This window comes from Canis lupus, chromosome 18, assembly GCF_003254725.2.
Source record: "Canis lupus dingo isolate Sandy chromosome 18, ASM325472v2, whole genome shotgun sequence".
Lineage (NCBI taxonomy): Eukaryota > Metazoa > Chordata > Mammalia > Carnivora > Canidae > Canis > Canis lupus.
The window spans coordinates 33,944,953-33,969,006 of NC_064260.1; the positions used below are offsets into that span (position 1 = coordinate 33,944,953).

Sequence of the window (24,054 nt, forward strand, 5' to 3'; positions counted from 1 at the left end):
TTTAAGACAGTCTCAGTTTTCAGAGTTAACCCATGTGGGAGTAGGTGAAAACGGTTGTCTCTTTATAAATGAGGAACCAAGGCTGAGAGCAGTGAGCCCAAGGTGACACGGTGGGTCAGCGGCTGAGCCTACCTGCCACCTCCATGTGGTGGTTCCTTCCTCTGTGTAAGCCTCCAGGAATCTAGGCTTCCTTCTTGTCCCTTCCAGAAGTGATTTGGGATGACTCACAGGACAATGAGGACAACCCCACTCGACCAAGGTATGGTGTGTGACCACATATTCGTGTGTGCCCACGCACCACGTATGTGTGTATGTGTGTGCATTCGCGCATGCAGGTGTGTGCATGAGCAGGCCTCCTGTAGAAGGAGGTCGTGTGACCCTCTGCGCAGGAAAGAGGATGGGGAGCAAACCTGAATTGTTCACCGCACCCTTCCCCATCCGTCCCAAAGAGACAGTGTATTTTAGGTGCATTTCGATGACTGGTGTAATTTTGTAGTCTATTTTAGGAACAGACCAAAGGTGCTCTGGCAGGGCCAATTCTAGCAATGGGAAAGGTTTCTTGGGGTCTGAGCACAAGAGAGGCCGATGGGGTTTCAAGACACCCTTAGAGTTTCTTCCAAGCGCTGCTATAATGCCACACCCACCAATCCCAACCATCCACCACCAGGTATGGAGGGCTTCCTCAGTGCCAGGTCCTGCACTCAGCACTCTACAGAGTCTTACTATTTCCAGCCCCAAGCCACGAGGCATGGCCTTCCCCGCCACTTAGGGAGGCACGGAGACACGTACAGCCAGGATATTGCCAAGCTGCTCCCAAGCCCAATCACTTAAACTTTCAGCTCATTTTTTGGTGGCTGGTTTCACACTCTTCTATTTTCTCTGTTCCCCTTCAGCCCACCTCAACCAGCTGCTATCAAGAACATTTGGGTGAGCCAATGTTGTAACTGCCAAAAGTCTGGTTCTAAAATAAGAATGGGCAAGGTTCCTCCCGATTCCGGCACCGGAGAGCCTCCCTTGGACACCATTGTGCCCGAGCAGTTACGTGGGTAGTCTCATTTTCCACTGGCTTACCGTATGGTTCTGGTAATGAGTTCCGGATCCTTCTTACAGAACTAACGGCCCTTGCTGCCAGACCTTTAAATACACCAAGTCCAGGCGTTTGGCAGGGAGTTGCTTGCTGGGACTAGGGTAGAATGCCTGGGGTGAGTTGAGTCTTTTGGTTGTTCTGAAGAATGACTTCTAGGAGTGGTGGCGCCATTAATCATAAGAACATGTGGAATCTGTGGGAGATTTCCAGCTTGGTCAGGTGGTGAAGGGCTTTTCCTTTCACAGCACTGCTCAATGCCTGGGTGTCCTGAGCTTGCCCTCTGTTCTGGGGACTTATGTGTGTCCTGGTTGTCTAGAGTGGGTGGCTGCAAGGGCCTGAGCATAGGGGTCACCACTTGGGGGTGATCAATGGATCAAGTGTTGACGCTGGCAAGAGAGTAAGTTCCCCAATGCTAGAATTTTCCAAGGAGGCAAATAAATGTCAATAATCCGTCATGCTCATAGGGTATCATGCAGGTGTAAACCAGGCAGTGTCTCCTTCCAGCTCTGCAGTCACTCATAGACTAGATCTTATCTTCTTTTCACAGATAAGGCTCAGAGAGGGGACATGACTTGTCCAAAGTAACTACAATGAGGTAAAGATGAGGTTCAAATCCAGGTCTGCATGATCGCAAATCCTAAAATGGGGATCCCTCTACCCATGTGATAACAATGAGCATGGAACAGATTCAGAGCTAGAGTAAAATCTTAAAAAAAAAAAAAAACAGTTTGGTGTCCTCTTACTCCATATATAATTTAAAATCAAGACAATTCTCCTACTTCCACCCCATGGTGACTACATTACTTTTTTTGCCCTATATATCCAATCATCTTTAACACTCAATCTCCCTCCCACCTCCTATTCATTCCCCTCTCCTCAAGAACCTGCCTTGCTGAGGCCCTAATTCTGCTTAACCTTTGACCAGAGAAGCACATAGGACATGAAGTGTATCCTGTGTTGATTGCAAGGTACAAAGCGGGATAACGTCCCCATTAAATTCTCTTCCAACTCAGAGTTTGGGATCCTGTAATTTCAAAAACAGCAAACTCCATCCTTTCATCACGTGGCAATTTCTAATTTTCCGAGGATTTGTAAATGCTTGTTGAAATCTTATCCTTATGGGGAATGGAGAGAGAAATATTAAGTACGAGAAAAGACAAGATGTGAGCACAAATATCCACTAACACCCTGGAAAGAAAACTACCAGTAAGACAACGTGCTTTATTTCATATGCAAATTTGCCAAGAAAAAAACCAAACACAATTGCAACTCAAAGAAGCTCGACAGACAAATGCAGCAAAGAAGTGGTATCATTGCAAAGCTCTACCTAGTTCACCTATTTGGGTTTGCTCCATAGAGCGCTACATTTCAGAGGCTGAACCAAAACCAAAACCCATTCATTAGCAATCCAGTGCATTCTGAGCGGCACTTGATTGACTGGAACAATGCAAAGTCAGGGTGTTCGGTGTACTGTGGTTTCCTTTGTAAAATATATGGCTCCTGAAGTTTTCACTTGGATTGCATAGCATAGTCCCCAAATTGGTTATTTCTTTTCTTACAGTTTGGGCTCCTGATTTCATTTGATGGTGACAGCTCTGAAATTTGGGTTCATAACACTTGGTGATTCTTGGAAGTTGGTGCTTTGCTCTCTGTCCCCATGGGGATGTTGTGGGCATCTTACTAACTGGTTAAAGGCCAGTGATAAGGAAAGCTGTGTAGCATCCTTAGAAGGTACTAATGTCCTTTCTAATCCTAAAGGTTTCCAGAAAGAAGGGGTTTTGGTTTACATGTGGCTGCATTCGTTTTTTATCTCCCCTACCTCTTATGAGGTAGAAGATTCACTGAATGAATGGTGGTCCTTTGTATGGCTCAGTCTTCCTTGACTGTGAGCTCTGAGAGGGGCAGGCCCTGTGTCCCGCTCCTGCTGAATCCTCATCACTTAGCACGGAGTCTGGTGCATAGGTGGCACTCAGGAAATGTTTGCTCAGCCAATGAAGGACTGAATGGATGGCTGTGTGGAAGGTTCTATCAGTGCTTCCTGGATAGGTCCAGTTAAATAAAAGGTTAATGATCCACAGGATGAAACTGTGCCCATAATGCATGCCCTTGGCAGAGATACAGCCCGACAGCCCTTCGTAAACCCTCGTGTCTGCTCAGTTTTTGATTTCTGGTTCGATTTCTGGTCTTGGTCTTTGGTTCTTTTACCTGGACTCATTCTAAAGAATTGGTCCCCCGAGCACTGAAGGCTAGTTTGGGACCTACCAGTTTTGACGGCAAAGTCTTAAATTTTAAAAAAGCCAGCTTTTAGTTTCCAAAGCACCTGAATTTCAATATACGAAGCAATTTGTGCAATTTGGCAGTCCAGCCCTTTGTTTTCACAATCTTAAGACTTTCCAGGCCATTCCTCTTCATGCTACCAAACCTGACCTAGGAAATGGACTTCTCCAGGAGGATGCAACAGCTTTTGGCTTTGCCATCACGAATCCTCACAGAGTAGGATGAAGCATGAATAATTTAATCCAACATCTGGCTTACTTGTAGACCCTATGTCCCAAATCAGCTGTTTCCAAATGTCCCACAGGCAAGACATCTGGGTGGTCGCCTGATTTTTCATTAGGTTGTGTTCGCATCACTGGAGATATGGCCTCAAGGGGTGTGGCTTCCACAGGCCCTCTGGGTCTCCCAAAGGCCTTAGCTACCAGGACTGAGGAACTGGGTGATGGAATGGGTACCGGGGGCAAAAGCAAGCTCTCATATGTTCAGTGAAGGCCCTCTAGATCTAGAGCAAGCTCATAATAGCCTGTTTCACAGACCAGGTAACCTGAAGTGCTTTTATCTTCAAGCGTTTGCCAGAGCTCTTCAGTCTGGAGGAGGGGTTGGTGGTGAAACTGTGATGCTAATGAAACTTTATTTCAGTTCTAAGGAGTCATATGGCCTCTCCTTCAATAGGAGTTTGCCCATGTGCAAACGTGAACACTGAAATGTTGTTAAAATGAAGTGCCCCACTGTGCAAACCAGTAGTCGCTATACCCATACCTCCAAAAGGTCATAGAGAGACTCAGAGCAATTGTGTTTCCTGGGAACCATCTGTGTACATTTTACAGGTAATTGACCATTGACAACAGCCTCACTAATGTTCCCATTACTCAGTTCCACTCGCCTTCCTCGCTGCATTCTTTCTGGCTTCCAGTGGCCAGCAGAGCGCATGAGTTGGGTGCATGACAGTGACTTAGAGAAGTCTAGACATCATCCTTTGGAACAAGCTTGCTTTCCTTTTTCTGAGGGGACCCCAGCAAGGAAAGGCTAGGGATCGCCACGTGTCTTTTCCCAGCTCCCTGGCTCTGTGTCTGTCTGCCATTCCTGGGACTGAAGTAGGCACCACCACTTCCCTTCACTTGATCATTTCATTTGTCCTGAAGGATAAGAGCAGTCAAGATCCAGGAGGAAAGAAAAAGAAAATGGGCACACTGGTCCTACTCTGTGCAGTGGGTGAGCGTGGCAGAATTTTGTGGAGGTTCCAGATTTACTCCTCATCATTGCAGCAAGACAGTGGCTGTGGGGAGTGTTTTCTGTGCCTATGTGAGCCCTCTTTACAGAGGGGCAGAGAGGAGTAAAAGTTGCTCCTTGAGTGTCTAAGTACTTCTGAATACTTGCAGAGAGCTTCAGCAGACTCGGCCCCCGTGAGACACAACACGCTGTTACTGTCCAAGCCACCGGAATCTCAGTGGAGCCCCAGGAGCCCCAGGGTTGTGGCTTCCCATTAGTAGGGACTCCCCCGAAACATTCGGACTTGGTTTTCATTTGCCTATTTTTGTTATAGGAGACAGGCTTTCTTACCTATACTCTAAGTCTCCTTGGCCTCAAGGCTACTTCTTACTCAATATCTTGTTCTCTTAGACCTTTGCTTTGACTACAACCCATCATGGCCTCTGAGTCTTGACTGTTCAGTTTCAACCTCTCTTGCTAATAGACTCTGTGTCTTGGTATTTCCTACAGAGAGGATCCAGTTGGTCTAGCCCCGTGTGCTGAGTTACATTTTTTTGTGGCTGGTCAGCCTACGAATTTGTGGCTCCTGGGTCAGATGGGTGTTCTGTCCAGTCAGCTTACATCAGAGGGCAGAGCATGGATATAACACATGAACAGGGCTGAACAGAAGGCGGACGCCGTGATTGCTGAGACTAGCAATGGCAGGGAAAGTGGGTAGGTGGTCTTGGAAGTTTGTGTCCCATACCCATGTCATCCTGGACCCTCTGGGAGCCACTGACCTGGATGGGACCTCTTTATGCTCTGAGGAGGGCCTGTGACCAGGCATTGGTTTATTCTGTTCCAAGAACATGGTCATGAATAGGCTGGAACTGCTTCTCTGGGGCCTGTGGATGGCCAGGGGAAGTTCTTCTTGGCTCATGAGCTCGTGCTTGAGGCTGGGACGGCTTCTGAGACCACAAGGGGTTCTGTGGTGCTTTGACAACTCGCAGTAGGTACTTCTGTGCAGTTGGGTTGTGAAGAGGATTCCATCTCCCCATAGGGAGGACGGAGAATGAGAAGCAGGCAGGTTTTGGGGATACGAAAGCCTTTGCTTTTTATTTTACAATAAGAAAATTCTAATAGCATATGAACGCTCTTTTCCTGGAGGCCACAGATGTAGGAATTAGAAAGCCAAGCATTACGTGTCAACAGCTACCGTCAGAGCTCCCATTCAGTACTTGTCTTTGCTAGTGAGTGGGGAGCCCCAGTCTGCGTGTTCCACCCAGAGTGATAGCACATGTATGCATGCTCATGTGGCCTCCAAAAAGTAAACAACAACAACAAAATATGGCTCCAGATGAGGCTGGCTTTTGTGGGCAGTTCCAATCTTAGGAATATCTTTTCTTTTTTAATTTATATTTTTAAAAATTTCATAGAATATGTGACATATTAGTTCAGTGGATGGAAGGAGCTAAAGTATTTCACTAGAAAAGACCAAATTATGAAGCTAATACTTTAGTAAGAATACCTACAAACATACTTTCAAAGCCGTTTCAGATACACACGCTCCTCACACTCACCAAGGGAGGTAGGAAGTGCAGATGTCGTTGTACTCCTTTCATAGATGAGGAGTCAGAGAATGGTTTCAAGTGAGTTGCCTAAGGCCTTGACTATTTATGCCATTTTCAAAATTTCCAGACCAGAGAATGATACTCTGGTTCTGTTTGGCACAAGCCTTCTCTCTGCATATGGGTGGAGGTGAATTTAGACATAAGGAAGAGATAAAGGAAATAAGGTGAGGTCACAGTTAATTTATGTAAAATACACTGACAGTCTCCTTCCGTGATTTACAAAAATCTGGCCAAGGTCAGAGGATGAAAATAATCGATTTCTAGATTTCATTATAGAATGGCTTTCACAAAAGTATGGGTTTGACCCATGGAGATAAATTTTGCCCCATCACACATTTCCCTGCCTTTGAAACCGGCACAATCAGAGCAACCTAACATTGTCTGAAAGAATTTGTTTCTGGCACTGTGACTCCTATTTCCTAAATATTCCTTTCCAGAAGCCCCTTACATGTTCGCACTTACCACAGGCTAGGATTCTATTCTGTAACCATTCACCTTAAGAAATCAAGAGACCTTTCAATTCTCAGGACACTAACTTATTATATTTTGAAGAGCAGAACCACAATAATATCAATTTCACTTGAAATGAATTTTGTTTCAAAAGACTCTACAGAGAGGCTCATCAGTTTCCTCATCCATGCAAGTGTGTGGCCGTGAGCTACATTAATAGCACCTGAGCTAAGATCATGCGATTCAATTTATAAGAATTTATTGTGTGCTGAGCAAGATGTGGTGCTTCCTGGACCTTGGCCAGAAATTGTTCTTAGGCCCACAAGTTGTATCAGTAGTACTGGTGCTGGGACGGTACGTGGTTGGGGCAGGGCTGGCCTGTCCACCAGGGTTTCAAATGTATGCGTTCCCACCTGACGTACAAGTCAAGGATGACCTCTCCCTCTGCGGCAGGGTCCACAGGGATTGCTCACCTGCTGTGTGGTGTCCTAGAGTGCTGGTCAATTCCAGTCCCGAGGAGGTCCCTTCTTTTTGAAGGTTTTGCCCACTTACATTCCTCCTCTGGGTACTAGCCCCCAAGGAAGGCTCTTACTGGAAGGGTCAGTCCAGGGGGCATGCCTGTCTTACATGACTCCACCCCCTTGGTTACTGGATAGACACATGACCCAAGGGTGTCTCATCCATAGGTAGATAGGTAGATGAACTGGACCAATCAGACTCTTAAGATTTGGGCACAGAGATGGTAATGAGAGAGGGGGTGAGTACAGGAAAGAAAAGGTGGTGAGGCGTGGGTCCTGAGATGGATTTTCAGCTGCATATACAGTAATGAGAAAACAGAGAATGCTAGGAGGCCAGGGGAAGCAAGAGAACTGAGCAGATACACAGAGAGAAACAGAAGAAAGCCCATATGGAAAGAAGGTATGAGAGAAAGCAAGAGTGAGATGGCTGCAGCCCCTTCCCATATGGGAGCTGTGTTTAGTTTCTGTGAAATGGCCCTATAGTCTCTCCATCACCCCCCACACTTTGGAGCAAGTCTGAATAGGTTTCTCATCCTTGACAAAAAATCTTTGACTAGAACACCTTCAAGGCTGGACTAAATGAGAGAATTTAATTGCTAACACTTGGGCCCGAGTCAGTTATGCTCCAAGTTAAGTTACTATATTTCCCTAAGAGGCCCAAAGTGTCTTCTGGTGTGTGGTAGAAAAGGAACAGATTAAGTTTAAATTATGTTCTCAAACTTTAGAAATAGTATCTGTCATTTTATTCATTAGACATTGAGTGCCTGAGTAGAAAAAAGGTGCTTTAGATAGAGAAAAACAGCTTATGTATCTACAATCAACATTAAAATTTTTAATCCATTTCTTTAATTTCTGCCTGTTAGAGAAGTATTTCTTGAAGTCAGGTACTTAAATTCCTGTCTTCTTCCATCTATACTCTCATTAAAAAAAAAAAAAATCACAAATCCAACTGCTTCCTATCCATTCTTCCATCAAGACTACTCAGAAATTACATGCCCTTCTGTCGAATTCTTCAACTGACAAATGCACAATATAACTTCCAGGACCAGAGAACTGCTTCTTACATCGTCCACCCTGTCTCAGTCAGCCCGGGCTGCCATAACAAAGTACCACAGACGGGGTGGCTTTTGAACAACAGAAATTTATTTCTCACACCTTGGGAGGCTGGAAGTCCAAGATCAGGGTGCCAGCAGGATCAGGGGCTGGTGAGAACCCTCTTCGGAGTTGCAAGACTTGACTTCTTACTGTATTGTCACGTGGCAAAAAAAGAGGGCAAGAGGGCTCTCTGGGATCCCTTTTATGAGGGCACCACTCCCATTCATGAGGCCTCCCCATCATGAGTTAATTACTCCCCGAGGCCCCACCTCCTAATACCATCATGGTATTAGGCTAGGATTTTTAACATTAAGTCCATAGCACACCCTGAAAGAGAGAACTTCCTGTTCTACAGGTAACCGCCGCCATCTCAGATGCCAGCTACCAGGGCACACAAGAGCCTTTTATGCTTCTGCACCACGGGGTTGCCTCCCCTGACGCAAAGCATAGAACCTGCTAGCTCATAATGACCAGCTGTCATGGCTTCCCTGCCTCCTCATGTGGGTCCATGGCACTGAGAGGAATACACCCCTGCAGTCCTGAACAGCAGTGGAGGATACCATTTCCTTGCTGGCGCTCTCTGGAAAAAGCCAACGTGCACTTCTTTTCAGGAATGCACAAAACTCACATCAAACCAAGTTCTGGAAAATGTTTATTAGGCCACAAGTGCATCGTCCTCTATACACTGTATCTGAAGTCCTTTACACACCAAATCATCTTTTTTCGTCAAGAGAATGTAGGGCGTCTCTCATATGACCCTGGTCTACCTTTTAAACTTCCTAGCACAGTTCAAGAAAGGCGTCACAGACAAGCGTGCAGGCAGCATGGTGAAATGGAAAGCAAGTTGAATCATGAATCAGCAGGCTTGGGCTGGAATCCTTGAGCAGGCTGCTCCACTTCTCTGGACTTCTGAGTCCTTCTCCAAGACCGCCAAGGTCCTCTGTGGCTTCCTCAACTGTTGGAAGGGTCATGAGGAGTGTAGAGCCTCTGGGCTCTCATGGAACTCTATTTTCACTTCCGTGAAGTGCTTCTGCCCACCTGCCTTTGCTCAGAGGCAGCTGTCCAGGCATCTGTCCCCTCCATGAGGTCAGGGGGCTCTTCAGAGAAGGGACCGCCTCTTAGTCACAGAAAATCTAACAATGGCGGCTATCTCCTCAGTGGTGGAAAAAACATGAACAGATGGATTCCTTTTAAACTTAAGGTTTTCCTCCCATGTACTTTTCTTAAACCTGTGGTGCCTAGTTTACGGGAGTGTCTGATTTAGCACGCTATCTTTCTAGCCGTCTCAGTTGACTAACTCAATACTTCCTGGGGTTCTGCAAAGACCACAGTGATTTGTTTCTCCATCCTCTTAGGAAGCTGGAGCCACACGGCGGCACACTGTAGGCTCATTCTCTGTAAGTCACTGGAACATCCAAAGCTCAGACACTGTCTTTGAAGCATCTCTTTTAATCCCACTAAGGTCTTGAAACTTCATTATCACATACAGGATTTCCAGGCATTTACCAAGTAGACAAAGTACTGGGTTGATATCATTGCTCTGATGAAATATTAATATTATTGATAAGGCGGGACAATGTGGCTGACTTTATCAGACTCATACCATTTGCATGAAAAGGCTGAGTTTCTTTGGCTCTTTGTTCATTCAAGTGCATTGAATACCTATTTGGATAGACTTAGGCATTGTGTTAATCTGTCAATAAAATCTTGCACCATCCACAGTGTTTTGCAAGCTGATTTAGGTTTTGGACTACAACAACTGGCCATTGGTAGAAATATACCATATATACACATGGAAATTACAAAAATACATTTTATTTATAGCTGATTTTTTTTTTTAAGTAACAAAAAACTAACACTATGAAAGATCAACCAGCATACCAAAAGGACACTACCTAATATCATCCGAACAAGAGACTTGTCTGGGGGATTCCATGATACATCATCTCTGGAACTTTCCAGAAAGGGCAATTTGCCACTGGGAAATAAAAACAGCTTCTTTGAAAAGTCTGTGCTTTGACAGTTTGAATCTCCCATTCTAATCAGTTCCATTCCTACTCTTCTCTCAACTTTTAAATTTCCACCTTCTCTTGATTAAAGACCAAAGAAACTCATGAGGAAATGGCAAGATGGGCTCAGAAGGCATGGACACAGCTGAAGCTAGATGGGTCATGGGTGAAGGCAGGACAGGACCTCGTTCTCCAACAGGCACCCAGGAAGCCCCCAACATAGTTGGTGAGGGAGCCATAGTGCTCCCTCCCGGGGAGCCACCCAAAGCCAGTGGCTGTCGTGTCTAGGAATTGACAGTCAGCAGCTGGTGCCTCGGGGTGCGAGGCAGTGTCCACCCAGCGCTCTGGGGACCGACTCACCACGTCAGGGAATGTGACTCACCACATCACGGTCCTAAGCTCAGCGAATGTCCTCCTGCATCCATCGACTGACTACAGGGGCAGGGAAGGAGGGAACTGCCAAACTCCATACACTTTTAAAAATGTTATTTACATTTAAACATAAATCAACAGATTTTCTACATTCAGAAGCTTCTATAAACAGAGGCTGCAGCAGGGGGCGGGGGTTGGGGGGAGACTGGGGATTCACTATTTCTGCTTCAAACAGGCATCAGTTACTCCTTCCTTCTGGGTCACTCGGCAGCACGTGCTGGGCGTTGCAGAGACAGGTTTTCCTGTCAAGTCGATGTATCTATCATCTCAAAAAAGAGAGAGAAGCTCTGTTCTCAGGCCACCTTCATTGCAGGGCAAAGAAAACCCTCCAACAAATGACTGTTTTTCTTTTGTAGGATCCTAAAAGCTCTTAGCACCGATTCTCTTTCAGTTGGATACCACCTCGCCGGGCCCTCGAGTTCCAGAAACGGCAACACCTTTTCAAAAACCTGTCGACACAAGCCCACCATTCCCTCTCATCTTCCCTCCTTCTTGGCCTTTGTTTAACTCACGGGAGGAAAAAAAGAGTCAGGACTATTTAGAGGTGTAGTCATGGACGGTCCTGCTTTCCATCCCATCCATCTGACTTTGAACCTGAACCTTTAAGAGAAAAGGACTCAAGTTTCTTGGCTGGAATCAATGCCTCCTTTACAAGATCAGAGGCAATTTCAACGATTACAGTCACAGCTGAACGAGAGAGAGAGAGAGAGAGAGAGAGAGAACAGTCTGGTGCTTAATCAGATGCCTGCATTGCCTTTAACACAGAAACAGAGCTAGCATGCAGAACTCACCGAGGAGAGGGCAATGTTCTCCCCCTTCCGGTGACTTATTAAAATGTGGCATTGGACAGGGATCTGCAGATCAGTTAGTGTGTCTTGTGACTAAGGCTCCGGAGGGAAATACACCCACAGTTCAAACATCTAACTTCACAGACTATCAAACATACGGTCCCACGCAGGGACCACTTGACATACGATCAGCTGAAGAAGCCAAGAATCCAGGGGTTCCAGGGTCTCCTGTGCTGCCCACAGGCCCACTGTTCACCTCTGCAGAGGGTGAGAGGGACGCACAGGGGTCTCTGCCCCAGGTCCCAACACGTCCGGCCAAGGGACCCGAAGGCCGTTCCCTCCGAGTCGGCAAGTTCCACGGGGCCCTGGCCTTAGACCTGGAACTCGAACATGTCTGTCTGTTTCTTGGCCAGCTTGGCCACCTCCTCCCGGATGGCCTTCACGAGGGCGGCGGTGGAGATGTTGGTGAGCGGTGCGTCGGCCGGGTCGTTCTCGGCGAGGCTCTGTTGCGAGGCGGCCGTGGACGGCGCCGGAGCCTGCTCCAGGCTGGGGTGCAAGCCCGCCGGCTGGCTGTACTGCCGAGGGAGTCTGGAGGGCGAGTTCTGCTGATAACGTGACCGGGGGTAAGCTTCGATGTACCCCGGGAGGGGGACCTGCAGAGGGGGTCGAGAGAAAAGGCAAGGGCCTGGATTAGGCAGGGCTTGGGGCACAGGACACTCTCGGGACTGGACACGGGGAGGGAACCAAAGACCGGGGAGGAGACGCCGAAATAAATGAAGACCACGCACCACTGTGCACATATAAAACCTTTAGGACACGCTGGAGATGCTGGGTGGATGGATTAAGTAGGGGGTTTGAACCTTGCTACAAATGCTGGAACATTCCTGAGTCTCCACACTGGAAGCTACCTGGCTACCTTTTTAACATAAGCCCCAATCCGGCAAACCCAAGTGATGTCTTCGTGGAGCTCAAAGGACTCGGGGATTTATTAACCAATGGTAACCACTAACACTGGAGTGCCAAGGGCTGTGCTAAGGGCTTTCCTCACGGTATCTCATTTGCTTCTCAAGGCAACAAGCTAGGAGGCAGATATTGTCATCCTTATTTTACAGAAGAGGACACGGAAGCAAAGAGTGCTGCAGCCTTAGGTGACATGGTTGACAGGCCACCGAGACATGCTCTGAGCAAGTCTGTTGGATGCCACAGGCTAGGAGTCAGTCACTGCACTGTCTTGGATCTGGGTGATCCTGGTTTTCTTGAAAACCAAGATTTCCTAAACAATTTTTCTCCTTTTATTAAACGTGGAAGCCATGTACTTCCATACTTTCATGCTTAAATATATGGACACTTCTAGTAATGAGGACAAGTCAGTGATTTGGAATTCAGGACCAGCTTTCCCCCAGAAACAGTGCCACATGTGGGGCTGCTATTCCAGGGCAACCCACAAAAAGCCTTTATATCCCATAATATTGGCTGGAACCCTGTGGGACGAGTGCCTGTGGACAACGAGGGCCAAGGGTGCTGTGGGAAGAGACATGTGTGGGGAGTCAGGTGGGAGAAGTAGCTCAGCTGGGTCTGGAACATGAACAGGATGTTGCCAGGAGGACAAGGCTGGAGGCGCCTTCCAGCAGAGGAAAAGCAAAGGCAAAGGCATGGGGGTGCATGGAGGATGGTGTACCCGGGAAACTTCGGAGGGTTCGGTCTGACCAGAGAGGATGTATGGGGTGTGGGAGAAGCTGAGGATCAGAAAGCCGAGTGCCAGGCTACGGAGTTCAGTTCTCTATGGCACACTTCTGGAAAGTACAGCACGTTCCCGGTCTTTACAGAGACACTGGTCTGGGGCCTGGTGAGGACGGAGTTGGGTGAGGAGTCAGAAATTCTGGATGGAAGAATGTAGAGCAGAAAAGCAGCTTCCCTCCACTCCTCACCTGACATGTTCAGACAAGCCCTCCTGCGGAGGCAGAGGAGGGGCCTGTATTTTCAAAAGGAAACTCCGGAGGTGGACTCACGGGAAGTCGAGAGAGTTCTGAGGCTAACATCAATGGGCTAGGTGAGGGCCAGTGAGGACCCAAGTGAGAGACGAAGCAATAGGATGGATGTCCTAAAGTTTGGGGCCTTAATTTCTCAAGACCTGGCAAAGAAAGACAAAGTAGCAAACAGGGGCTAATGGTGGGTCTTCCACCACAAGGGCTGGACATACTTCCCTTGTAGCTTAGAGGAAAACCAGAGTCGAACTGTCTGTGTCCTTGGGCCACAGGTGCTGGGAATGCACAAGTGACTGAGAGGGAGGTCGGGGGGAACAGAGCTAAGGCCAGGACAGGGCACTTGTCTACCAGGTCTCAGCTCAAATGTCGTTTCTTCCAGGACACCTTCCCCAGCTCTACATTAGCCAACGGTTCCCTATAAGGTGCTTCCAGGCAGATTCTCTAGAATCAGTCATCGCTTATGATGTCATCACCCGTCTCAGGCTGTCAACTTTGTAAAGGTAGAACTGTGTCTTGCTTGCTCAATCATGGGGCACCAGTGCCCAGATTTACGCATGGTACAGTGGGGAGTCTCTCAGAACTTGGGGTTCCGAGGAACACAGTTTGAAAATCACCAAGGGATGAACAGATGGTGCCATATGTTTGTGAGGGAAGCTGTCATCTCCCCTTTCCCTGAATTTCAAGTTCAGCTGGAGCTGAGAGTCAATGTCTGACTTTGAGACCCCTTGGCTCTGTGGTGTCAAGTGTCTTGGCGCCAGTGGCCGGTACGGGCAGGGATACCTGACTCCACTGGAGTGGCCTTGGGGTAATATTCTGGAGCAGAGAAGATGAGAAACTCTTTTCTCCCTAATAGTAGATCCAGGCTGGAGCCTTCACAGCTTGCTGGCCAAAATTTGGGGCTGGCAAAGGCCACTCTGTCCCTAGGCAGTACCTAAGGCGGGCATCACCTATTGATCACAGCACATCCCTCCCAATCCTTCATCCAGCACCAAGGATGAAACCTATCCGTCAAGCCCAGGTTGAGGTGATTTTATCTGAGCTAGCTCCTGATGTCTGGATACCTGGGATCAGGAAGGTCAGACACCCACATGACAGTGGGGGCTTTCTCCTTCTCCAATGGATGTGGAAATGGATGCCATCCCTGCCCCCACTTCCTCAAGCTGCCAACCGGTCCCTCTGAGCTTCCTGTACTTTCTTTTATGTGTGAGAAATCACCCGTGCTCCGGGCTGTGGTTCCCGGCTACTGTGCTCCATGCATGGACACGCTGCCCTGCTTAACTGTAGGTGATAACTGGGGCCCAGGAGAGGCCCATTTAGGCTGTGGTGATCGTATTCCTTTTAAAAACAACTAATAGAAAACTAACTCTCCCTCACACGGAGAGGGATGGAGCCAGAATGGTCGAATCATCCCGTCAGGAAGGTTGGGTTTTGATTTGCTGGGTTCCCGTTCCTTCATCTGGAAGGTAATATGAACCCACAAGCATCTGGAAGTGGCCATGAGCCCAGCTAAGCTATCATCTGTGTCTTGAGGGCAAGGGCCCAAGTTTTGGAAAATACTTCTGTTGACTCCTGCAGAGTACCCAGTGGAACTTTCCATGCAGAGGGTGAACCGACAAAACCATAGGTTTACTGCCTAATTGTCACAAGTATCATCCATTTTCAGAAAAGCACACATTATGTTTAGGCTATAAGTGGAATTACGGAGTCAAGTAAGCTCTGAACTGATCGACTCATACCCAGTGGTTTCAGCTGTTTAAAATAGCTGAGCACGACAAAGGAAGTAAAAAAAAAAAGGCCCACAAACAACCCAAACAGATGCCATAAAGTCTCACACTAAGATGTGTAGACTTAACAGTAGGGAATCCCTACAGTTACTCTTAAAGCTTATATACTCCAACTTGACGATTCTAATGAGCTCAGATATGCCTCATTTGCAGATAATGGCCCATTAGGAAAAGCATATCCAAAGGGTGAGTGTATCTATGGAAGTGGTAACACTGACAGCAATAGAAGGTCCAGTTGGGAGCAGGGTCAAAAAACAAACAAACAAACAAACAACAAAAAAACAAAACATATGGAGCCCTGTAACAACTCCAAAAATTACAGTAGTTGGGAGATGTTTGATGTGGGGGCAATAATCCTACCACCAGAGCCCATCTTACAAATGTCATTTTAGTATAGTAAGGCATGAAAATGATGGCGAATCATTTGTTAAAGACAAATTAAATTATATTCCTCTTTTAAAGATGGAGGGATGGATATAATTCATCCTGGAATTTTTTTTAATGCAAGATAGCATATATTTTACGTGCTTTGAAAATTAAGGGATAAGCTTTGATCATCAGGAAAATTAACACATGTAGGATAGTTTTTTCCCAGGGGTGTTGTTAGGCTGTGGCATCACTGTAATAAGGATAGACACCAACCCCAAAGCTGAGTTGAACCTGTAGAGGTGGAACGTATGGACACCAGGGGTTTGGACAGAGAGAAAAGATGGCCCAGGCCTTGCATATCATCAACATGTTTGCTAAATCTAGGATATATTTCAAATGTTGAGACCAAGCCCTAAAAAGATGCACAGCATCAGGGGACCCTCAGCCTGCCTTTCTTATCCATGACGGATGATCTCACAGAGGGATGGGGGGGCAACTTGCAGTAGAGGCCATCATTGTGCTATTTTTGTTTGCTAGATTTGTTTCACTTAGCAGCCCCTGACAGGTGACTCAGAGGCAGGTTTGGGTGTGACTGTCCAGGTTCATCTGCTTGCTGCCTCTGGTCTAGGCCAGGCCAGGTCCACTGTGCCATATATTCCTACTTATGATGGAGGATGGAACCAGGCATCGTGACAAGACAGTCCTTTGCTGGAAGTCAGGCAGGATGCCTTGGGATCAACATGCAAAGTAATTCAATCTTGAGTTTCTAAAACTGTATTTTTTATTGTTTCATCTAAAATTTTTACAGAGCTTTATTTTTATTTTTTATGTTATTATTTTTTAAAGATTTTATTTATTTATTCATGAGAGACACAGAGAGGGAGGCAGAGACCAGGCAGAGGGAGAAGCAGGCTCCCCGTGGGGAGCCTGATGTAGGACTTGATCCCAGGACCCTGGGATCATGCTCTGAGCCACAGGCAGATGCTCAACCACTGAGCTAACCAGGGGACCCCGGTGAGCCATGCAGGTGCCCCAAATTTTTACAGAATGTTAAAACTAAAAGGAACATGAGTGGCTCAGTCAGTTAAGCATCTGCCTTCAGCTTGGGTCCTGGGATAGAGCCCTGTGTCAGGCTCCCTGCTCAGTGGGGAGCGTGCTTCTCCCTCTCCCTCTGCCCCTCCACCCATGCATGCTTTCTCTCTCCCTCTCAAATAAATTAAATCTTTAAAAAAAATAAAAATAAAAGGAACAAAATTGAGAAAGGCTTTGGGGCCAGACTGAGGCAAGTTTGAATTTTGGCCACTATATAGTAAAGCCACTATAGCTGTGTGGCTTTAAACAGTCAAGTCACCTGACTAGGCCTCCGTTTCCACATCATGGGAATCATAATACCTACCATATAGGATTGTTGCAAAGATTAAATAAGATAATAGAAATAAAACATCTAACAGGGTGTCTGGCACACGGAAAATACTGAAAGAATGATAGTTATAATAGCCATTCATTTGTTTGTTTGTTTTTTAATAGCCATTTATTTGATGAAGGTCAAGGTGGAACCTGGACTGGAAGGCAGGTCTCATGTTCCTCGGTCAAAAGACATCCCACCTGACCACACCGTCTCCTCTAAAATGGCTCACGTTAGCCACCTGGTTGGTGGGAAGGGAGTTGAGATAACAAAACACCGTCTCAACCTCTCATCCATTTTCTCCCTCATGTGTGTCCAGCAGGTAAGACTGTGAGGGAATCAGCAAGGGTCTCACCGAATCAGCCCACTGGCTCGGGAGCTCATTCTCTCCTGCATAGGACATCCAGGCCTGGCTCCTGTAGGATGAGGGAGGCGTCGGGATGAAGTAGCCGGTAAATCCGGGTCTGTTGGCAGCTGGGATGGCGAACACTGCCGGCACCGTATTACCTGGCATGGAGGAGATGGATGGGGAAGATTAGACCAGTGCCCCACCCACGAGCTGGGGGAAGCTGGGAACAGAGGGGAACTCTGGCATGGTGGGGAGGGGTCATGAGGTGCGGAGCAGACCTTCCCCTGCAGCCCTAGCCCTGCTCACCTGCACAGTCATCTGCTCTGATTTGGCCCTGGTGTTCTAGAGAAATGATGACCCAATTCCCTTCACTGAACCCTCACCAACTCCCCCATCCATCCCAACACCTCTGACCTACTGGCGAGAAGGGACACCTCAATGTCCAGATAGTTTTCTCCCAGGGGGAATAGGTATTTTTAAAAAGAAAAGGAACCAAAAGGAAAGGACTCCACTGATGGAATTTCTGGACATAGTGAATATTTTAGGAAGTGTTGGCAACTGCTTGTTTACAGTTTTTTAGCCTAAATGGTACACTTTGAATAGACACAAAAACCATTTAGGGCACGGATAAACGCTGACGTACATTTCAGCATCGTTCGTAATGGTGAGAAATTGGAAACAAGCTCATATGTCTCTCGTTAGGGGAAAAGATAAACCGTGGCATAGCATATCATCGAGTACCATATGGCAGTTTAAACAAATGACCTAGATCTACGTGTACGTACCCTTCTTGAACACAAGGCTGAGTCAAGAAAACAAATGCAGAAGGACAGGCATAGTTTGGTACGACATCCGTGCGTGTAAAACACCGAGAGCCTTAATACACACTATTGCATATGCACTACTGCAGAAAAGTTAACACCCTCAATTTAAGGATTGGGATTACCTCCGGGAAGAAGGGGAATGAGACAGGGCTGGATAGTTCTATCTGGAATGCTTTAAAGGCACATAGAATTTAAGAAGAAACCCTGAAGTCCGGCAAATGGTAACATATACCCTGACTGTTATCACATATCTTCCTATTTTTGTCATATTTCAGGTCTTTTAAAGAAATAGAGCAGCAGCTCTTCCAGCCAGGGCTGCCGCAGTCAGACATAACAGTGGCCTCGATTGCTGAGGGTGGCAGGTAGCAGGTGGCCTGTGCGGATCTGGGGGTGCAGGGGGAGTGCAAGGAGCACCGGGGCAGGGCTGGGGTGCAGCGGGGGCTTTTTCCAGGGTTTCTCCGCTTGCCCACCTGAGTAATTTAAAGCCGACTGATCCAACTGCGCCACGGACACGGGGCCTCTGGACACCTGCGCGAAGGAGGCGCTGTCGTGCAGCTGGGCCGGCTCGGGGCCCGCGGACTCGGCCATCCTGGTCTTGCTGCCCACGTCCGAGGTGGACCTGGAGGCGCATGGGAGGGGGTGCATTAGGTGGCTCCCCACGCCCCCCCCCACCCCATGCCCGTCACCTGGGGGGGGGGCCCTCCAGGAGGGCGGGGTCCCCAGGCCTGGATGTGCCCCCCGAATGACAAAGGAGGGCCAAGGCACCCAGACCTGCAAGAGCTGGAGTCACTTGCAGATATTCAAGGACACTGCTCCCCCGAGGGGGGCTGTCGTGTCCCTGGGGAGTAGCACACTTAATTTCCACATAAAGATAAGCCAAGCAATTAGCGCTGGGTATCAGCAGGGGCTGGTGGCCCGGGAGGGGATGACATCATCGGCAACCAATGAGGAGGCTCGGTGTGGATGCGGGGCCACTCCCCCTCCAGGCACCGGGGCTGGTGACCCGCGGGTCGCAGGACGTCCCGCTGCTGCTGCGCCAGCAGCAAGATGCCCAAGACTCTGGGAAGCTCGGGCTGCTCCGGGAAGCCGGAGCCTAGCACTTTCTTAGGCGTTATGAAAGACAGAACTTTTTTTTTTGGTCCCACAGGCAAGCAGAGAATCCGGCCCATTAAATACATCAGATTTCCACTTAGTGCTCAGAAAGCCAGTACGTAGGGGGCTGCCAGCGTCTCCCCCTCTAAAGGGTACGTTAGCCGGTCTCTATCCTCCCCTTCACCCAGCGGCGTCAGGCTCTCCTACAATTAAAACGGGGGCAGCCAGGGCAGCCAGGGCAGGTGGCGGGCAGCCAGCCACACGGGCACCCTCTGAGCAGTGGAGTGCCCGGTGCTGCAGGTGCAGAACAGAGCCGCAGCGCAGTGCTCTGGGTTCTAGCTTCCTCCCCCCCACCCCCGCCCCCCGCTCAGCCTCAGTTTCTTCGTCTGTGAAACAAAAGGGGTGGGTGACCCCCTCACCACGGCTCCTCCCAGCTCTGATCCTCTGAGTCTGTATGGAAAGCAGGCACTTGCTGATACCTGGCAGACGGTGTGGAAGGGCAGGGGAGGAGACTGGTGGTTGAGAGAAGGAGTAAGAAATAGATACTGGCCTTCAGCAAATGACTGATGGGAAGCTCCTTGCATTCAGAATTCTCAGGGATAATTAAAGTAACCCTCCCACTAATGCCCGAGGAAGGTTAAACACAGGGGCTGTGATGACTGGACTCTATATCAGGGTGGGTGCTGGAGGCTCGGTGAGTGTGGGGTCTCCCTTCCTTTCTCGATCCTTCCCCTCTTTCTGCTGGTTGCTCTCTCCCACATCCTGGGCTTCCCACATACTATTCCAGGGATCTGCTACTAGTTTAGAAAACCCTCCCCAAGAAAATTCCTGGGTTGTGCTCCATACACTCAGCTCCCCTGGAGGAATCCCAGAGTCGCTGCGATCAGTTAGGCCCTTGGCCTCATTTTACAGGGAAGGAAACGGGCCAGACAGTTGAGGCGACTTCCTAAGCTTACACAGCAGCTTAGGATGGAACCCTGGTCTGCTGCTTCCCACCCTGCCCTGAGCTCCACTGGAGCCAAGAGCTGGTGTATACGCACAGCTCGGCATTTTAAAATCGCTGGAAATGAGGGCAGGGTCATTTCTGAGGGAAACTCATTTTTCTTCACCAGTTTTGCAAAGGTCAGACCTGTGGTCCCCAAATAGGGTGTGGCTAGCATTTTGGGGGGAGGCTAGAGCAGGGGGGGTCAGGACAGTGGCCTAGTCCCATTCCAGGATACAGCTGTATCTTTAACCCTGGATCTGATGCCTATTTCAGCATCTCCAGTGCTCGTGGAGTTTGTATTTCTTGCCTGTCTTTATATAAAACATGTGCTTGTTCTATCATTACAGAACAAAGACAACATCTTTATTATATCTGAGTTATATCTTTATACCTGAGTTAATCTCTTAACACATATCTGAGTTCACATGCTCTCAGCCTCCTGTCTTGGAAGTCAAGAGTTAGGGTGGGTGCCCAGACACGCTACTCCTTGGCCTCTTGGACACCACCTCTAAGAAACAAAGAGACTTCTGGGTGCCAAGAGATGCCCAGACTGGAGGCAGCCACCATAGTGGCCTGAGCTGGAATAATTAAAAGTCAGGGAATGGGGCTTTCAGGGTATAGGTTGGTTGACCTTGGGTTTCTTCAATTGTGCGTTCTACAGGACTTCTCATTTCAAATGATAAGAAAGTTGGTCAACCCTCTCTGTGCTCCCACTTCCCTCATGGTACTTGGGGTGCCCCAGGGACGCGGTTGTCTGTACAGGTGATGCACCCTGAATGGAGCAAGCATGAAGGGAATCTGTTGTGTCAGGGTACACAGGACCAAATCCTTTCCAGACATTCCAAACAAGGCAAAGAAAGGAATGTGTTACCGCCTGAGAGAAGCAACAGCCACAGGGCCAGTCCGGGGAGGTACAGGTGGAGGGGGAGAGCCCATGACCATTTCAGGAAGCTGGGAAAACCTGTATGCCTATGAAAGAGACAAGCAATAGAGGAAGATCTATTAAAACACACTGTCAATCAATACATAGGTTCTAAAAACAACAACAACAACAAAACTCCAAAAACCACACAGGTTCTTTCCTTAAAAGGAAAGCAGACTTCCAGGTCAGATTTTCCTTTCTTCTTCCAACTCTTCCTTTCAATCTTCCTTATGTCCCCAGCCCCCTCTTCTATATCATCTCCAGGCATGCTCCTCCTTGCTTGGGCCATCGTAGTCACGGAGTCCTTCAGCTGATCTTACAATAAGCCAAGTTCTTTCCTTCCTCTGACTTTTGTACATGCTGCTTCTTCTCCCTGGGATGCTTTCTCCCAGTTCTGCCCATGGTTCATTCCTCCATCTTGTTCAGCCAGCCCCATGCTTCCCTAGAGCCCCATTTAATCTCTCTCCATATTCTGCTTTATTTTTTGTCATAGCAACTGTCACTCTCTAGTATTTTATCATTGCTTGATTATTTATTATCTGTCCCCAGCTAGAGTGTAACGAGGGCAGGGGCTTTGTCAGCTATATCCTCATGCCTGCAACGGTGCCCAGTGTATTACACATGATCAATAAACAGCAGATGAATGAATGAATGCATCACCGATTGTATTTTACTTTCTGGCTCATGGAAAGCAGGTTTAATGGGGGGAAAGCAACAGATTTAGAGTCAGGAAGTATGGGTGGAGGCCTAGTTTGCTGATAAATAGACTTTATGTCCCTAAGCAAGTTAGGTAACCTCTCTGGGCCTCGCTGTCCTCTTCTCAAATGGGAACAGGATGCCTAGCTCCAAGGGGCACTAGGAAGATCAAGTAAGTCAGTATACACCTTCCACAATCTATAAAGCACTACTCAAAGATAAAGGATTGGAACTGTCACAAGAGTGAAGACTTTAATCAACACGTGAGGGGATAAAAGGAAAACAGTAGGAGATCAGAGACGGGATCAGAGAGCCAGGCCACAGCCTCCCTTAGTGAGAGAAAAATCTAGAAATGCTCTCTGGGAAGACAAAGCTTAACTTGTGTTTCTCATTCATCTTTTTCTTTAGGTATCATGCCTGCTAGATCTCTTGAGGAGCAAGTCGACAAGACTTTAAGCCTGAAGGCATCAAGGACACAAAAGCAGCAGCAGAGGGAATCCATAAATAGGGTTCTTTGAACTGAATGAGGTCTTCTCCCCCACAGCATAATGGCAGTCTACATACTCGTAAGGGCCAACCCATGAGCTAACAACTAGATCCTGGTTGAAACATACCTCTTAATGCACTTAATGCAAGATGTAAGGGAAGCTTCCAGGACACTACCCATGACCCACGCCCTCCCCGCTGCACACATCTCAGCAAACTAAAACAAAACCATGAGCTAAAACCAGAGATAGAAATAGCGATAAGCAAATATGAAAGGTGGGGTTGCCTGGAAGACAAGTGCCATGTTGGCAAATGATGAAGAGATCAAGCCTTGCGACAGGCAAGGGGCGGGTAGGTGGAACTGAGGCACTCACAGCCTACCTGGAAGGGGCTGATACTGGTCCCTCCCAGGGAGGGAGGTTGGTAGTGCTTCTAGGCTCAGACAGCAGCATTTGTAAGTGCTCTTTGGAGGCAATCTCCCTAAACCAGGCTCTCAGGAATGGCACAGATGAAGATGAGCAGACAGGAGTTCATAATCACAGACCAGAAAACATAGGTGAAAAGTCAGGAGAAGAAAACCAAACAACAGATTAGATGTTTAAGGACTTATGAGTTTAAAATTTCTGGATACGAAACAGAAAGCAGAAAGGTAAAAACATGTTTCTAAAAAGATAAATGACCAGATAGAGATATTATTAGGAATGATTGGGAAGATTTGAAAAAGAACAAATAGAATTTTTAAAGGTGAAATGTAATCACTAAAAGAAAACACAGGGGAATGAAGTAATTGATGTGCCATAGATGAAGAGAAAATTAATAAACTAGAAGATGGAATTAAAGAAATTACCAAGAATGAAGCACAAGGAGATAAGGAGATAGAAAATAGAAAAGAGCAGTAAAAAGTATGGAAGACAGAGTAAGAAGGTCTAACATGCAGCTAATCAAAGTCCCAAAGTCCCAGAGAGAAACGGGGTGATATTTAAAGAAGCAATGACTAAGAATTTTCCAGAATGGATAAAATCAATGATTTAATAAGTTCAGGAAGTACAATAAAACACACACACCTAGATTCATTGTGCTGAAATGGTAGAGAACCAAAGGCAAAGAGAACATCTTTGCATATCATCTACAAAGGGATGACCTTTAGACTGACATTGGACTTCGCAACATCACCCAGAAGACCACGGAATGCAAAGTGCTCAAAGAAAATAACTGTCAGCCTAGGATTGTATCAGCAGGGCTAACTTCCCCTGACAAGAATGAAAGAAAACATCCGCCCAGATCTAGAGGTACTGGCTGGATCAATATGGAAAGCTTCATTACCCTGCTGCATTTCCATTTTTTGAGCATCGATGAACTATGTATGCTAAGGTTGTATTCAGGGAACCAAAATCTGAAGCTCCACTAGATCCTAAGCTCCTTGGGTTTCAGCAACCATGGTACCCCCACCTTATGAAGCAAAATGCTTTGCATCTAATAGTGCTAAGTAAGTATTTGCTCAATTGATGTTGAGTGAACTGGAGTCAGGAGACCCAAATTCTCATCCCGATTCAGCCATTCACTGTCTGTAAACATGTCATTCGGTCTCTCTGCACCTCGTTTTTTGTTTGTTTTTCATTCTCCCTGTGAAATAAGGCATTGGATGTAACTCAGGAGCCACCAAACACACTTTTCTATAGCCA

The 24,054-nt window shown here is 47.4% G+C and overlaps 1 protein-coding gene across 7 annotated transcripts in view; it reads right to left on the reverse strand.

Moving 5' to 3' along the window:
- Positions 1-2,288: 2,288 nt before the first annotated feature.
- The window catches only part of KIAA1549L (KIAA1549 like), a 268,498-nt gene continuing 246,732 nt past the window's right edge, over positions 2,289-24,054 (reverse strand). For all 7 annotated transcript variants that reach the window (XM_049096726.1, XM_049096725.1, XM_049096724.1 and 4 more), the window contains 4 exons: positions 21,140-21,237; positions 18,662-18,810; positions 17,374-17,525; positions 2,289-12,128 (listed from right to left, as the gene is read on the reverse strand). In XM_049096726.1, coding sequence (XP_048952683.1) covers positions 11,847-12,128; positions 17,374-17,525; positions 18,662-18,810; positions 21,140-21,237 — 681 coding nt within the window. In that variant the 3' untranslated portion in view covers positions 2,289-11,846. The remainder of the gene's footprint in view (positions 12,129-17,373; positions 17,526-18,661; positions 18,811-21,139; positions 21,238-24,054) is intronic.